Source organism: Microcebus murinus, chromosome 18, assembly GCF_040939455.1.
Source record: "Microcebus murinus isolate Inina chromosome 18, M.murinus_Inina_mat1.0, whole genome shotgun sequence".
NCBI classification, from domain to species: Eukaryota; Metazoa; Chordata; class Mammalia; order Primates; family Cheirogaleidae; genus Microcebus; species Microcebus murinus.
The window spans coordinates 24,181,403-24,199,597 of NC_134121.1; the positions used below are offsets into that span (position 1 = coordinate 24,181,403).

The 18,195-nt window shown below is 39.2% G+C and overlaps 1 protein-coding gene and 2 non-coding genes across 8 annotated transcripts in view; 2 read left to right on the plus strand and 1 right to left on the minus strand.

Moving 5' to 3' along the window:
- CRLF3 (cytokine receptor like factor 3) overlaps window positions 1-18,195 on the minus strand; it is a 54,605-nt gene that overhangs the window by 24,262 nt on the left and 12,148 nt on the right. For all 6 annotated transcript variants that reach the window (XM_075994344.1, XM_075994343.1, XM_075994341.1 and 3 more), the window contains exons 2-6: window positions 15,020-15,227; window positions 11,028-11,115; window positions 9,944-10,121; window positions 7,443-7,665; window positions 6,665-6,797 (exon numbers count right to left, since the gene is read on the minus strand). In XM_075994344.1, the coding sequence (XP_075850459.1) occupies window positions 6,665-6,797; window positions 7,443-7,665; window positions 9,944-10,121; window positions 11,028-11,115; window positions 15,020-15,227 (830 nt within the window). The remainder of the gene's footprint in view (window positions 1-6,664; window positions 6,798-7,442; window positions 7,666-9,943; window positions 10,122-11,027; window positions 11,116-15,019; window positions 15,228-18,195) is intronic.
- On the plus strand, window positions 3,963-4,067 carry LOC142862271 (U6 spliceosomal RNA). Its single transcript, XR_012913345.1, has one exon. It is a non-coding gene; the product is annotated as a U6 spliceosomal RNA (small nuclear RNA).
- On the plus strand, window positions 8,052-8,113 carry LOC142862301 (U7 small nuclear RNA). Its single transcript, XR_012913368.1, has one exon. It is a non-coding gene; the product is annotated as a U7 small nuclear RNA (small nuclear RNA).

Here is an 18,195-nt window from a genome sequence, read left to right on the forward strand (position 1 = left end):
CCCCACACAAGTACAGCTCAGTGCCAGGCTAGAACATTCCAGCTTATGACTTCTCCCTCTGGAGGGAAGAAGAGCAGAAAAGCAAAGTGTGCGTCTAGTGTTCTGGTTCTTCAGAGGACTGCCTGAGAGACTGGTTTCTGTCTTGTGTCACTTGGAGTGCTAGTAGAAGCAACATACTTTGCCTGCCTGGGGGCTGCTGAGAACAAAGAATAGTGGAGAGCTGCTTGCTGTGGGCAGCATGACTTGATGACATTGGGAGAAGGACACGACTTGAAGTTTCAACCTCAGGAGGGAGGGAGAGAAACAGAATGTGCATCAGGCACTCCAGCCTTCAGAAGGCTACTCGCCCGACTTGGGGAACTGGCATACTTTGGATGCCTGGTGGTCACTGAAAACCAGAGAGAGAGGGGGGATGGCTTGCTGTTGTAGAACCAGAGAACTTGCAGTGCTACAGACAGACACCAGAGGGAGCCAGAAAGTACGAGCTCCTGAAAAGGGAACCAGCAAGCCTCTCCATAATAAGGAAAATATAAGCAGAGGTCCAGAGAAATTGTATTGGCCAAAAAGGTTTTGGAAGTCCCCAAAATATCTAGCTGGGCTGACTTGTGACGGTGATTGACAGGATTTTCCCCTGTACGTTGCCAGCCCATGAATACTGGCAGAAGTTGCTATTTTTTCAAATGTACAGATGCCGTCACAGAGTTATAAGATACATGAAGAAACAAAGAGATATGAATCAATCAAAGGATCAAAATAAACCTCCATAAACTAATCCTAAAGAAACAGAGGTATATAAATTACCTGACAAAGTATTCAAAATAACTCATAAAGATGCTCTATGAATTTAATAAAATAATGCATGAACAAAGTAAGAATGTCAACAAAGAAACTAAAAATATAAAAAAGGAAACAAAAAGAGCTTTGGGAGCTAAAGAATATAATAACAGCACTGAAAAATTCACTAACAGGTTTCAAAAGAAGACTTGATCAAGCAAAAGGATCAACAAACCCAAAGACAGGTTATTTGAAATTATACAGTCAGAGGAACAATAAGAATAGCTAGCTGTGGTGGCACATGCTTGTAATCCTAGCACTCCAGAACTTCAAGACCAGTCTGAGCAAGAGTGAGACCCCATCTCTACTAAGAATAGAAAAATTAGACGGGTGTCATGGTGCACACTTATAGTCCCAGCTACTGGGGAGGCTTAGACAAGAGAATCACTTGAGACCAGGAGTTCGAGGTTGCAGTGAGTGACACCACTGCACTCTAGCCATGGTGACATAGCAAGACTATCTCCAAAAAAAAAAAAAAAAGAAAAAAAAAAAAAAGAAAGAAGACTGGAAAGGCTAAAGAAAGCATAAGGGACTTATGGGACACCACAAATAGACCAATTTACACATTATGGAAGTCCCAAAAGGAGGAGAGAGAGAGAGAAGAAAAAGGAACAAAAAAAAGTTTATTTGAAGACATAATGGCAGAAAACTTCCCAAATCTGGGGAAGGAAATTATATCCAGACTAAAGAAGCCAATGGACTTCAACCAGATAAACCAAAGAAATCCACATTGAGACACAGTATAACCAAAATTGTCAAAAGTCAAAGACAGAAAGAATTTTGAAAGCAAGAAGGAAAAAAGCAACTTATCACACACAAGGAAACAACTATAAGACTGTCAGCAGATTTCTCAGCAGACATCTTATAAGACAGAAGAGAATGGGACAATATAAAGTGCTTAAAGAAAAAATACTGCCAAACAAGAGTATTATATCCAGCAACACTGTCTTTCAAAAACATAGGGGAAATAAAGTCTGCCTAGATAAACAAAAACTGAGGAAGTTTATCAGCATTAGATTTGTCTTACAGCTTTAATTCTGGTATAGAAGCTAAAAGATAAAAGTATAAAAAATAACTAAGTATATAAATATAAAAAGTATTCACCACATAAAAAATGTAATTTGTTACATTGATAATATAAAGTGTGTGTGTGAGAGAGAAGTAAAAGTGTAGAGCATTTGTATGTGACTGACATTAAGTTTTTCTTTTTTGAGACAGAGTGTCACTCTGTCACATAGGGCTAGAGTGCCATGGCATCAGCCTGGCTCACAGCAACCTCAAACTCCTGGGCTCAAGCGATCCTTCTGCCTCAGCCTCCCTAGTAGCTGGGACTATAGGCATGTGTCACCATACCTGGCTAATTTTTTCTGTTTTTAGTTGTTTGGCTAATTTCCTTCTATTTTTTTAGTAGAGACTGGGTCTTGCTCTTGCTCAGGCTGGTCTCGAACTCCTGAGCTCAAGCAATCCTCCCGCCTCCTCCACCTCCCAGAGTGCTAGGATTACAAGTGTGAGCCACCATGCCCGGCCACAAATTAACTTCTTAATCCTGGTAGAGATTATGTCCTGTTGGGATTTTCTAGGAAATTAAATTAGACTGGAGGTCGGGCGCGGTGGCTCACGCCTGTAATCCTAGCACTCTGGGAGGCTGAGGCGGGCGGATTGCTCAAGGTCAGGAGTTCGAAACCAGCCTGAGCAAGAGCGAGACCTCGTCTCTACTATAAATAAAAAAGAAATTAATTGGCCAACTAAAAATATATAGAAAAAATTAGCCGGGCATGGTAGTGCATGCCTGTAGTCCCAGCTACTTGGGAGGCTGAGGCAGGAGGATCATTTGAGCCCAGGAGTTTGAGGTTGCTGTGAGCTAGGCTGATGCCACAGCACTCACTCTAGCCTGGGCAACAAAGTGAGACTCTGTCTCAAAAAAAAAAAAAAAAAATTAGACTGGAGTTTTTTAAAGATAAGGTGCTAATAATTAAAAATTAAAGATACACTTCGCAATGGCAGAGATCAGCCCAGAAAAAGATCTCCTCAAGCTTACATTCATTCAGAAAAGATGTAAAGCTAATGCTAAACCAATGGCAAGCATTAAACCCAAATTCACATTATCTCAAGTGACTGATTCCTTTCTAATCATGGCAGTTCTAAGACATAGCCCCTTAATTTCTTTGACACTACTTCCATTAAGAAGTAGGGTTTATGTCCCTGAGACCTGGCTCTGTGACTCTACTCTAAACAACAGAATATGGTAGAAGTGATATTATGTCAGTTTCCAGTCCCAGGCCTTAAGAAACTGGTATCTTCCACTTCTCATTTTAAGATGCTCATTCTTGGGTCCCAGTTACCACACTATGTGGAAGTCCAAGCAGCCCATGGAAAAGAACAGAGAACCAGAACCAATTTACCAGCCATGTGAGACAGCCATCTTGGAAGCTGACTAGAAAACTAGTCATCTCTAGTTGAACTACCCCACCTAACACAACACGAAACAGAGATAAGCTGTCCTCAACAAGCTCTGGCCAAACTGCAGTTTCCTGAGCCAAATAAATGACTATAATGGTTCTAAGCCCTAAGTTTTGGGGTGGTTTGTTACACAACAATAGATGACTAGAACATCAAATTTTTTATGTACTTATGAAGAAAAAAGTTAATAATAAAAAGTAAGTAGGGCAGAGCAAGGTGGCTCACGCCTGTAATCCTAGCACTCTGGGAGGCAGAGGCAGGAGGATTGCTTGAGGTCAGGAGCTGGAGACCAGCCTGAGCAAGAGCGAGACCCCGACTCTACTAAAAATAGAAAGAAATTAATTGGCCAACTAATATATATAGAAAAAATTAGCTGGGCATGGTGGCACACGCCTGTAGTCCCAGCTACTTGGGAGGCTGAGGCAGGAGGATCACTTGAGTCCAGGAGTTTGAGGTTGCTGTGAGCTAGGCTAACGCCATGGCACTCTCGCCCTGGCAACAGAGTAAGACTGTCTCAAAACAAAACAAAACAAAAAAACAAAAAAAGTAGGTAACCTTATTCTCCCCTTGATTTACCACCTCATGTTATTTCTGAGAGGCAGGTAGCACAATGGTTAAGAGCCCAGACTTTGAAGCTAGACTGCCAGGATTTGAATCCTGGCAAATTACTTAGTCTCTCTCTAACATATACTAAAATTGGAATGATACAGGGAAGATTAGCACAGCCCCTGAGCAAGGATGACATGCAAATTTGTGAAGTGTTCCATAAAAAAAAGAAAAAGAAAAAATAGTAAGATCAGGAAATCTTAGAAGCAAGAAAAGAGATAAGAGGAATGTTCAGACATGAGGTCAGGAAGAGGCCTGGAAGGAGGGGGCTGCTAGCATACCTGGGCACCAAATGAGACTGGGCTCTAGAGACCGTTTAAGTTCTAGCCAGTAGCACAGATTTCTCTGACTTCAACTGCAGCAGCAGCAATAAACCTTCCAGAAACTTCAGCAAGGAAGGCTGGGCCAAACAACAAAGCAGTGCCTACAATAGTATAGTCTCCCTTCTATCTACTAGGCCCAGAAGCATCATCACAAAACTAGAGATAGGATTACAGGCATGAGCCACCAAGCCTGGCCCAGACATTCTCTTATGTCTGCAGATGAAGAATTTTAAAAGCAAGAGAACATGAGGATCAAGTAAGTGGTAGGGATCACTGTCACCAGGAATAAAAGGTCATATAAGAAAGAAAAGAGCTGGCCGAGCGCGGTGGCTCACGCTTGTAATCCTAGCACTCTGGGAGGCTGAGGCGGGCGGATTGCTTGAGGTCAGGAGTTCGAAACCAGCCTGAGCAAGAGCGAGACTCCATCTCTACTATAAATAGAAAGAAATTAATTGGCCAACTAACATATATACAAAAAATTAGCCGGGCATGGTGGCTCATGCCTGTAGTCCCAGCTACTTGGGAGGCTGAGGCAGAAGGATGTCTTGAGCCCAGGAGTTTGAGGTTGCTGTGAGCTAGGCTGACGCCACGGCACTCACTCCAGCCTAGGCAACAAAGTGAGACTCTGTCTCAAAAAGAAAAAAAAAAAAAAAAGAAAGAAAGAAAAGAGCTAAGGATAGCAGAGAAACTGTAGACTTCAATACTAACTAGAATCATGTTTTCTCTCCCATGAAAAAGACAAAAAAGGAGAAGCACTATAGACCAGTGGTTAAGTACACAGACTGTGGAGTCAGACTGCCTGGATTTAAATCCTAGCTTTGGCATTTACTAGCTGTGGTGACACTGGGTAAGTAACAACTTCTTTGGCCTCAGTTTCCTCATCCCTAAAATGGATAGTTACACCTATCTCTCTGGGTTATTGTGAGAATCAAGAGATAATACAAGCAAAATGCTTACAGTGGTACGTGGCACATAGTAAATACTGTTTAAATATTAAGTGCAATTATCATTATCATTATTATCAGAGTCTAAGATAGCTGGCTTCAATCTATCAAATCAGGAATTCTGTCATACAGATGTATCTTGTTCTCAGAAGATTCACTAACGGAAGTATTTTTATAAACAAGGGACTTTAGAGAAGAGGTATGTTAATACAGAAAACTCATGATTACTTGGGGAATATAGATTTTAGGTAGGAGTCTTATTTTCTCTCTCTCTCTCTCTCTCTTTGTTGGTATTTTTCTGCTTAAGTCATTCTTTCTTCATTAAGGGCTGAGAGGAGATGTCAAAAATGAAACAAAGTATAAACCAGTATATACTAACAACTGCTAACAGTTCAAATTATTTAGCTAGAAGGGAACATGGCAACAGTGGCTTAAATAAAACTTTCAGATACTCTCTATGCCTTATGCAACAAGGGACTGAGAACCAGAGGAACCTGGGACAAGCTTTCACAATAAAATCCCATCACTTCAAGACACATTTGCAGGAGAGTTTGCTACAATAAGGTGAATATGGTGAAAATCAGGTAAGTTTTACTTTTCTAAATCAAAACTGGGCTTTGGTTTCTAGGAAGAGCTATTTAGAAACATGATCAAAGAGAATACATTTTGGATAACACAAAAACAAGGAAAAGGATAATTTTCCAATAAAAAACGAAATGGGCCAAGTGTAATAGCTTATGCCTATAATCCCAACACTTTGGGAGGCTGAGGTGGGAGGATAGCCTGAGGCCAGGAGTTCAGGACCAACTTGAGCAACAACCTGAGATCCCCCACTGATGCAAAAAATTTAAAAATTAGCCACGTGTGGCAGCACATGCCTGTAGTGCTAGCTACTCAAGAGGCTGAAGTAGGAGAAGTGTTTGGGCCCAGGAGTTGGAAGTTACAGTGAGCTATGATCACACCACTGTACTCTAGCCTGGGCGACAAAACAAGACGGTGTCTCTATAAAAAAAAAGCAGGGGCAGGGGTAGAGAAACATAAATTAATTACTTGGTGGTAGGAGAGGCAGACTTACTTTCAGTTTTTACAGAGAAATGTGTGTATTTGTGTGTGTGTATATAAATAATACATTTATACTGATAAATTGTTTCTCACAGAAACTCGCTCTTACTGATTCACAAAGGAAAAATAATTCTTGGCCTCTGAATTTTTAAAATTAACTTTTGAGAAAGATTGTATTTACTTCTATTTGCCAAGAGGGAAAGAAACAAACATATAATCAAACATTTTACATACATTTTTCAGTTAATCTACATAATAACCCTCTGAATACAGATGAGAAAACTGAAGCAGAGAGAAATAAGGAAACCTTCCCAAAGTAACACTGCCTATAAATGATGGAATAAACTGAAGATATTTTAAATTCCAAGCTCATGCATGCTCTATGCACTTCACTGTACTACCTAAGACATGACAGATGTTTTAATATCTACTTGCCTGAATGTCAATGTCTGCCCACAGAAATAAGTTGGAGCACTGGAGTAGAGAACACCCGAGGATTCAGAATCATTCCGGAGTGCTATATTTCTTCGACTGCTCAGACTATATCCCTCAAAACCAGTTGTCCACTCTTTTTAAAAAGCAAAGATATTGAAAATTATTAGAATCTTTTGAGTAATTATTTTCAATACAGACACATTAAATAAAACCTGGAAGTGGAAGAGACTACTCTTAGGGATCATGGGTAAATTAAATAAATTAAAAAATTCAGTAACAGGCCCCACAAATTACAAAAAATAGTTTAGTATATTTCTGTACAATTTTGGCATGGAAAATTAAGTAAGTGTTACCCCTATCTAATAAAACCATGGTTCAAGCTTATACCATCCCAATTAAGAAGTAATTAATAAATGAATTTACATCTTTTAAAATAGTAATACAGGAAGGAGACTAATTTCAAATCACAAGACTTTTAACAAACTGCCTCTCTGCAGATACTTCTTGAGGGTTTGGAAAATCAGTATTCTATGCAATATTTTCAATCTTTGGTCTTAGATGATGCTAAAAATCCAGTCTAGCATTATTTTTGGACTCTGAATATAAGAACTGATGAAAACAAAATCAAAGGAAGTAATATGAGTAAAAGACATGCTCCATGCTCCATCAATTCAGGATTTCGCTCTAGAAAAAACATCGTCAGTATACCATCCTTAGTACAGAATACAAGTGTTGTAATATATAGTTAAGCTTTGGGAGTGAGAAGGTAACAGCATACCATGAGGCACCAACGTGGAATGCCCTATCTGGGGGACGCTCCATGGACTCCACTCCTGTCGGCCATCTCCTCGGGCACAGACTCTGAACTGATAATCCACATTGGGGTCTATGTGCAATACTATGAATTCAGTTTCCGAACCTACATATACGTCCTCAAAATGATTTGAAGTACATTTACGGAACTGGAGCCTGTAATCTTGGGCTGTAAAGTCGTCATCCACCTAAGGAAAAAGGCCGTATGTTAGGCAAATAACAGCAGCATCACTGCTTAAAAATGTCGAATGGGAGGATTTTGGACCAAGTGTACAGGCCATCGAGCTGAATATGGGCTATTTTCAGGAAGGCCATAGGAAATATGCCATCACTCTTTCCCTTCTTCTCTTTATTGAACCATGTATTCTATATTTCCCAGTATAATATTAAAAAATTCTGCTTCTTTTGAAGAAATGGCATGTTTTCTAATCAATGCCAAAGATAAAACATTCAAAATTCAAGGATAAGTATCCCACAACTACATCATTCATATAACCAAGAAAAGTAACATCCATATTATATAAAAGACTCCTAAAAATTAATAGGAAACAAGTTACCGGATATAAAATGGGCAAAAAGTTACAGTTCTTTTAGAATTTGTCTATCAGGTTTTTTGGTTCTCACTAGAAGACCCCAAAAGAAAACAAAACAAAAATGGGCAATGGCCGGGCACGGTGTCTCACGCCTGTAATCCTAGCACTCTGGGAGGCCGAGGTGAGAGGATCACTTGAGTTTGGGAGTTTGAGATCAGCCTGAGCAACAGTGAGACCCTGTCTCTACTAAAAAAGCAGAAAGAAATTAGCTGGACAACAAAAAATATATAGAAAAAATTAGCCGGGCATGGTGGCACGTGCCTGTAGTCCCAGCTACTCAGGAGGCTGAGGCAGAAGGATGGCTGGAGACCAGGAGTTTGAGATAGCTGTGAGCTAGGCTAATGCCACGGCACTCTAGCCCAGGCAACACATAAGACTTTGTCTCAAAAAAAAGGACAAAAGACATGAAGAAGCATTCTGTAGAATAAGAAATATATGGCTGAGTATGGTGGCTTACGTCTATAATCCAGCACCCTGGGAGGCCATGGCAGAGGACTGCTGGAGGCCAGGAGTTCAAGACCACCCTGAGCAAGAGCAAGACCCCATCACTACAAAAAAATAGAAAAACTGAACCAGGTATACTGGCACACAGCTGTAGTCCCAGCTACTTTGGAGGCTGAGGCAATAGAGAATCACTTGACCCTAGGAGTTTGAGGTTGCACTGAGCTGTGATGATGTCACTGCACTCTAGCCAGGGTGACAGAGCAAGACGAACGAAAGAAAGGAAAGAAAGGAAAGAAAGGAAGAAAGGAAGAAAGAAAGAAAGAGAGAGAGACAGAAAGATAGAAAGAAGAAAGAGAGAGAGAGAGAGAGAGAGAGAGAAAGAAAGAAAGAAAGAAAGAAAGAAAGAAAGAAAGAAAGAAAGAAAGAAAGAGAGAGAAAGAAAGAAAAGAAATGTAAATAGCCAAAGAAAACATATAAATATATAACCTCATTTGTAATACGGAAAATGCAATCTAAAATCAGAATGTGATACCATTTTGGCAAAATTATAAAGTTTCACAATGTAAAGTATTGGTCAAGGCCAGGTGTGATGGCTCACACCAGTAATCTTAGCACTCTGGGAGGCTGAGAAGGAAGGACTACTTGAGCCCAGGAGTTTGAGACCAGACTGAGCACGAGTGAGACCCCATCCCTACTAAAAACAGAAAAATTAGCTGGGTGTCTTGGTGTACACCTGTAGGCCCAGCTACTTGGGAGGCTTAGGTAGGAGGATTACTTGAGCCCAGGAGTTTGAGGTTGCAGTGAACTATGATGACGCCACTGCACTCTACCTGGGGTGATAGAACGAGCCTCTGTCTCAAAAAAATAAATACAGATCTGGTTAACAGACACTTATATTGCTGGTAGAAGGCTAAACTGATACAATCATTTTGGGAAGTGTTTGGTATTATCCAATAGAGTACAAATAAAATAGAAACAAAAAATTAGGCGTGGTGGTGTGCACCTATAATCCCAGCTACTTGGGAGGCTGTCGCAGGAAAATTGCTTGAGCCCAGGAGTTTGAGATAGCCGTGAGCTAGGCTGACGCCACGGCACTCTAGCCCATCTAGCCTAGGTGACAGAGCGAGATACTGTCTCGGGGGAAAAAAAAAGAAAAAAGAAGAAATCCTCAATTCACTGATGTTAAGTGTGGGAAATATGTGATGGGAAAAAATGTTGTGATACAGAGATTTTAAAAAGTACCTTCAAAACTGTATCTCAAATTGGAAAAGCTACCTCATTTCATGTTCCCTGTGACTTTAATTGTTAAGCAAAAGGGATTTTTCCTTGAGAAGAAAATATTCAAAGGTAGTTAATGAAAAAATTTTAAAGGTCCCAAAATATCAAATCCATAATGTGGAAGCCACTTCTACAATTCTGAATTACATACCTTACACCATCGTACTATGATGCCTCCAGGTTTCTCTATTAGTTCTTCTATCTGTACTGGTGGGCGAGATGCTACCGTTCCATGCTTAAAAATGTGGTCTTTCACTATGTTAAGAACTGAGTCATCCAACTGAGCAGATAAACAAGGCACATCAACCAATAAAGGCACTTCTGGTAAGCTGAGGAAACAAAGCTCAGTTTATGAGACTTTTAACTGGGAGTTAAAGATACAAGGACTATTTTATTATTATTTTTTAATTTTCATTTTTTTTCTTTCTTCTTTTTTTACCTATGGCAGAGAGTATTGCTATATGAACAAGGACTATTTTAGAGCAGTCACATGCTTGAAGGATCCTGAAGCCCAGTAAGCGAGTCTTGTGGCAGTGGGGGCTTTGCAAGGTGTTCCATAAATATTCTCTTCTCAAATAAATATAAGCAAGACAGAAAACTGGTTGAGTCACAATTGTCAAGCTTATACCAAAAGATCTGCTTTACTGAAATACGACTCAATTTCAAAGACATGTTTAGAATTTCTAAAATTTAACCCTTTGCACTCGGATGTCGAGTATGACTCGACACAGTTAGCAAAAATTATAGAGATTAAAACTACTGTTTGAATGTATCAATAATTTGAAATATAAAAAAATCCAAATAAATAAGTTTGTATGAAAAGAAACTCCAGTTTTTTATTCTACTGCTGCGCTTTGTAAAATCTAGGGTATTTAAAAAATTAAATCCTGAGTAGAATAAAGGAATCGAGAAAAAAGCGAGTACAAACGGTTAACAATTCTCTCATACATTGGAATTGAAGAAAATCTGTAGTAATACTGTAACAAAGACTGAAGAAAATCTGTAGTAATACTATTACTTTGTTATAGTAATACTATAACAAAGATTTTATATCAACTATTTCAACTATTATACCATAATAGTGGTAATGGGCAGTGAAACCTTGAAAAATATATCCTCTATCTCCCTTAATCAGAATCTTTAACAGAGAAAAAAAAAAACCCAAATAAACAAGCAAACAAACAAAAAGAGTTTAAATGCTTAAAAGTAAGTCCAAAGGGCACAAACTCCATTACCTGTCCAATTGAATGTGTGAGGCCTTTTTGGTAAAGCTCCACAGTTTTTCATTTTGTTCTCCTACACCACCAAGTATGGCGATTTCACCTACAACCAAGAATAGGAGAACTAGTTTAAAGTGAAAAGCAGTCACATTATAAAGTAATCCACACAACTTATGTCCAGGTGGGTCTCTGGTTTTCTTGTAAACAAATCTTAACTGAGGGCATAGTCAAATTCCCCCAAAATAGAAATTTTAGAAGTGATTCTGAGGTTAAGTGCAAAGGAAAAGGGGTAAACAACTGGAACATTTTGCCAGAGGTGAATTCTGCTCTAAAAGAGGAAATCTTGGCCGGGCGTGGTGGCTCACGCCTGTAATCCCAATACTCTGGGAGGCCCAGGCGGGCCGATTGCTGGAGGTCAGGAGTTCGAAACCCCTGAGCAAGAGTGAGATTCCATCTCTATTATAAATAGAAATAAATTACTTGGCCATCTGATATTTATAGAAAAAATTAGCCGGGCATGGTGGCACATGCCTGTAGTCCCAGCTACTGGGGAAGCTGAGGCAGGAGGATTGCTTGAACCCAGAAGTTTGAGGTTGCTATGAGCAAGGCTGACGCCACGGCATTCACTCTAGCCTGGACAATTAAGCGAGACTCTGTCTCAAAAAATAAATAAAGAAAGAAAAGAGGAAATCTGGTTTGTTAACCAATTTTAGGCAAAGCAGAAGGTCCAGGGACTTTTTCCCATCCCTTCTACAGAATCTTTATCAACTCTAATAGGAGCCAGTACAAAATACTACCCTGACAGGAGCAATAGGGCATACAGCCTTAAAAAGCCAAATGATGGGCCGGGCGCGGTGGCTCACGCCTGTAATCCCAGCTCTCTGGGAGGCCGAGGCGGGCGGATTGCTCGAGGTCAGGAGTTCGAAACCAGCCTGAGCAAGAGCGAGACCCCGTCTCTACTATAAATAGAAAGAAATTAATTGGCCAACTAATATATATACAAAAAATTAGCCGGGCATGGTGGCGAATGCCTGTAGTCCCAGCTACTTGGGAGGCTGAGGAAGGAGGATTGCTTGAGCCCAGGAGTTTGAGGTTGCTGTGAGCTAGGCTGACGCCATGGCACTCACTCTAGCCTGGGCAACAAAGTGAGACTCTGTCTCAAAAAAAAAAAAAAAAAAAAAAAAAAAAAAAGCCAAATGATGCAGTTATGTTTTCCTAAAAGAATATGATACATTAGATTAGAAATTATTCAACAGAATGATAAAAAGGAAATGCTAGCTAGACGCATATGAAAATGACCAACTTCTATGTCCCTCCTATAGCCCTAAGAACACTGCCAGAATTCTTTTCCATCTGCAAGTGCCCTGGACTTAAGTGTTTTGGGATCATCTGAACTTCTTCACCAAAAGAAAAACAGAAACATATCAAACATTGCCTAAATATCCTCAAAATTCCAAAAAAAAAGTTTTTATCCTTTGGGAGGAGGGGGAGGGAAGAGTTTGAAATTAAAAATAATTCTCAAGTATAAAAAAATTCAAGCATCAAATGCTATAACAAACATGTATGTGCCTGAGCAAAAGAGTTAAAATATTTAAATATTTTTTAAAAATTTAAAAAAAACAAAAAAAACATGTATGTGCCTTAAAGGATGTCTTTTCTAAAATGAAACCAACTGGTCAGTTTTCAGGATGATGGGTGCATACTCCTGACCTGTGCTGAACTGTTTCTGGGTTTGTTTCCAAATGCAAAGCCTCCAGGGAAAGACATTCTGTGGTGCTACTAAAAGGAATTTTTCTCAAAGGCACTGTTGTGATCAGTGGTAAATAAACACTTCTCATTGAAGATAAGACAAAAATGTAACTAGCATGTAAAGATAACACTAGTGCCATATTCTAAGTGGGACCAAAAGGGGATTTAATTTCCAGGCCAAGTGACAGACTTGTGAGTCATTCACAATTTTTATCCTAATAGCATTCACTCTGCAGAGTGGATGGTATTCAGGCTCCTTTCCTGGCTCCTTTACCCCAGTAGCCCCTGAAGTGTTGGCATTCCCTTAGTGTTCTCCTCCTTGGGCCATCTACTCTTCTCATATTATATAATATCTCTTGAAGATTTTACTTATTCCCATGGATTCAGACTTGATGTATATGCCATTTAACTGCCATTTTCACATCTCCAGGTATGATCTCTCTATTGTATATATAAAAAATTACTTTTTATTTCGTTTTTTTTCCCATCAGTCTGTTTCTAGAGGAAAAAATAACTTTACATTCAGGCCAGGGGCGGTGGCTCATGCCTGTAATCCTAGCACTCTGGGAGGCCAAGGCGGACGGATTGCTCAAGGTCAGGAGTTCAAAACCAGCCTGAGCGAGGCCTTGTCTCTACTAAAAATAGAAAGAAATTAACTGACCAACTAAAAAATATATATGCAAAAAATTAGCCGGGCATGGTGGTGCATGCCTGTAGTCCCAGCTACTCGGGAGGCTGAGGCAGGAGGATCGCTTGAGCCCAGAAGTTTGAGGTTGCTGTAAGCTAGGCTGATGCCACAACACTCACTCTAGCCTGGGCAACAAAGTAAGACTCTGTCTCAAAAAAAAAAAAAGACTTTACATTCATATATATATATTTTATATAATAGAGATGGGGTCTCGCTCTTACTCAGGCTGGTCTTGAACTCCTGAGCTCAAGCAATCCTCCTGCCTCGGCCTCCCAGAGTGCTAGGATTACAGGTGTGAGCCACATCTCCTGGCCTCCAGGTATGATGTTTCTCCTAAGACTCACCCCCATATTTCCACCTTAAGCACCTCAAACTCAATATGCCCAAGCCAAATGCCTAACCACCCACTAAAGCCCTTCCTTCTTCCTTCATTTCCTAACATCAGTAATGGCACCACCATTCACTCGGTCATCCAAAACCAGCCGGTTTTAGTCATCCTAAATCCTTCCTCCCCCCCATCCCATATCTAGGTAATTACCAATAATCAATAGCACTGATCAATAAGATCATCAATAATTCTATCTCCAAAAAAATCTCTTAAAACCAGCTCTGCCTCATCATCACCTTCCACTGCTTTTACCATTCCTACCTGCATTACTGCCACAACTTTCTAATCAGTCTCATTTTCTTCCAGTTTTACAGCCTCTAATAGAGTCTCTAAACTGTAGGCAGGGTCACTAAAAAAAAAAAAAAAAAAAAGTAAATCTGATCGTGTAACTCTGCTGCTTAAAATGCTTCAGTAGACTCTTGAGTATGCTGCACTCCACTCATGATGTTACTTCTGCTTGGAATTGTGCTGTTATCTACTCTTTTTCTTTTGTCTGCCTGATGAATTTCTTCAAGCCTCTGTACAACTCCTACCGAAAGCTATCCTACATTTTTTCAGACCCAGTTAGGCACTTGCTCCTCTGTGCTCCAGTAACGTCTTAGACAGAGCTCTCTCGGCACGTGTGTCTCTCCAACTGGGCTGTAAAGCCCAAAGAGCAGAACTGTCACTTTTTATTTTATGTACCTGACAAAGACCTACTCGCATGTTGAAGGATGGAAGGCAGACATGAAGAAAGGAGGGCAGCAAGGCATGACTCAACCAAAATAATTGGCTAAAGACAGGAATATAACAATTTCAGGAGTAAACACCAATCACATTTTTAATCTTCTAAAAAGAACAATGAAATTAAATTCTGTGAACCATGAACATTCTGAAAAATGTTTGAACAGACTCAAATGATGTTTAAATTGTTATGTTAACAGTGAATGGGATATTATTATAACAGAAACATTTGAGAAAAATCACTTACTCCTTCTTGTTTTGTAAATGATTATAACTAACACTTCAATTAGACTTACCCTGGGATAACATACTATATATCTTTCATCCTATATTTCAAACTGTCTCAAGGTAGAAACATCCTAAATACCCCACAGATAGCAAGAAGCCTGTGGTATCCTAAGAAATCAACAAAGTGTCAATCTAAATGAACCACATTTAACAGGCTCCCTGGACTCCCACCTTCTCGGACTAAGTCCTCGGCAGTGTTAACTCCATGTTCTATGAGCTTCTGACAGTCGTCTAGTGGTTTAATGGTCTCCTGTTCAATGGTATCCACTTCCTGCAAAAGGGTCACCAATCGCTCATCCAGGAGCTTCCCAAGGGTTCCCTTTAAATCATTAAAATGCTGTTTGAGAACATCCCTTGTTTGTGATGCACTCTCTTTGATCTGAAAAGAGAATAATATAAAATAAAACTCAAAATCAGAATCTCTAAAAAAGGCTAATCCACAGACATCATTCATAATAATCCAAAGGCACCACAGATCCATCATCTTCCATTCATTTAAAAGAATTTTTAAATTGAAAGTGTATATATTTAAGGTGAACAGAATGTTTTGATACACATATACATAGTGAACTGATTATTATAGTCAAGCTAATTAACATGTACATCTCTTCATATGGTTACCTTTGTGTTATATTGTGGTGAGAACACTTAAGATCTCTCTTAACAAATTTCAAGTATACAATACAGTATTATTAACTACAGCCCCCATCCTGTACAATCTCTAGAATTCATTCAGTGTACATAACTGAAACTTTGTACCCATTAATTAACATCTCTCACTCCCCTGACCCCCATTCCTGGTAACTATTCAGCTTCTACGGATTGGACTTTTTATTCCCCCATAGACAAAGTCTCACTCTGTCACTCAGGCTGGAGTGTAGTGGCATGATCATTGCTCACTACAGTCTTAAACTCCTGGGCTCAAGCAATCCTCTCACCTCAGCCTCCCTAGTAGCTCAGACTACAAGTGTGCAACATTACATCTGGCAATTTAAAAAAAAATTTTTTTTGTAGAAATGGGGTCTCACTATGTTGCCCAGGCTGGTCTCAAACTCCTGGGCTCAAGGGATCCTCCTACCTCTGCCTCCCAAAGTGCTAAGATTACAGGTGAGAGCCACCACTATGCCCAACCTGAATTTAACTTTTTTAGATTCCACATGTAAGTAAGACCATGCAGTATTTCTCTTTCTGTGTCTGGCTGATTTCACTAAGCATAGTGTCCTTGAGGTTCACCCATGCTGTCACAAATGGCAGGATTTCCTTCTCTTTTAAGGCTGACTAATATACATCTTCCGTTCACTGATAAACCAAATGGGACTCATTTGCACAAATGGGCAAACTGCATCAGGTTAGACAGAATGGGCTCAAATTCTGGTTCCAAAATTAACAAACTTTGTCAATTTGGTTAACTAAGTACTCATTTTCTTATTTGTCCAATGAGTATAATGGTTACTTAATGTGGAGTTGCTATGAGGATTAATTAAAATAATCTATGTATTATTGCACTGGGTAAAATAACTGGCACATCATTGTTTTCAATAAATACATGTTAGGAGTTATTATTATTTGTACAAAGTAGTTCTGCGTAACGACACATTTCAATACTAAAAATTTTAATTACAAGGGGATTAAAATTCATTTTACTGAAAATGAAGCAAAGAAATGGTAGATTAGAAAGCCACAAAAAAAAAAAATTACCTCATGGATAAAATGCCCTCATTAGGCTAAAAGAAAACTAAGAATTTAATTAAAATCCAAAGAGGCTCATAGGAGGCAGAGCTGGGACCATGACTTAATCCTTTGAGTCATGGTGCTCTCTGTGAATCTCAATGAGAGATTTATAGAATCTATTCCCCAAAAAATGAATAATCTACACTCTAAAAACATTATTCAATTTCAGAAGTTTATAATTTCCCTCAGATCCAAACCATGGCTTGCCTGGAGCAGTAATTATGAAACTTTGTTTGCAGAAGAATCAGGTAAGACTGCTTGTTATAATTCAAACTGCAGGGTTCCATCCCAGACCTACTGAACCAGAAGCTTAGAGGAGGGACTGAAGGAGTGTATGGAGTATGTGCTTTTATAAGCACACTCGTGATTCCAGGGCCCACTTTGTGACAAACACTGTCCTAAGTCTATAGAGCCCAGATTAAAAATCCCTATTCTAGGAAATGACATGAAAATCTTTATATTTTACACATATTTTGAAGACAAACAGGTTGTTTATACAGACACTAGATTTTTTTTTTCCTTTTAAAGAATTCAGGGCCAGGTGTAGTGGCCCACACTGGTAATCCTAGCACTACAGGAGGCAGAAGCAGGAGGATTGCTTGACATCAGGAGTTCAAGACCAGCCTGAGCAAGAGTGAGACCCCTCTCCACTAAAAAACAGAAAAATTAGCCAGGCATGGTGGCATGCGCCTATAATCCCAGATACTCAGGAGGCTGAGGCAGGAGAATCACTTAAACCCAGCAGTTTGAGGCAGGCTGACGCTATGGCACTCATTCTAGCCAAGGTGACAAAGCAAGACTCCGTCTCAAAAAAAAAAAAAAAAAGGCCAAGAATTGAGGTAACATGTAATTTATTTTCTCTCATTAGGAAAATTCTAATTTTATAAGCCATTCAGTTGAATTAAAGCAAACACAGGGCTGAGGCTGCCACAATGCACCATGCTCCTTAACCCCCATTTAAAAACATAGAAAAACAAACACACACATACTTTGCAGATGGTAGCATAACAGTTTCATGTGACATATGTTTACTACCCTAGCCCTTTTGATAACTTTCTCTTAACAAGAGAATTTGAAAAAAAAAAAAGAGAGAATTTGAAGTACAAGAAAAATCTACCAAGAAAGAATGTATCAAAATATAAAGGACAATATTTTAACAGTAGATAAAGAAATTTAGAAAGTTTTCTATTCATTTTCTAATATTAAATTTAAAAACAATATATTCTTTTCCAGCAATGTTTACAACCATGTAAAAAAAATACATATATATGCCCACACCCAAAGACTAACACAGAAAAAAAGAACAGCCTATTTTGCTGGGTGAGCAGATCATAGAAACAATTTTCTCTCCTTTTGACACTAATGTAGTTACAATGATATTTGTGCAGTTAGTAGAAGAATTCCTTAAATCATAAAGTGAGAAATTTTAATTTAACTAATCTCTGTAGTTACCAGAGAACTTTCATGAAATAAATCCAAGTCAAAATTAAAAAAAAAAAAATCAAGAAAGAAAGGCCATTAAAAAATGTACTTGATTTGGTTAACCAAACTGTGGGATCCTTGAGAATTGGGCCCTCACCTACATAGCAACTGAGAAATGAATGTTGTTGAGCAAA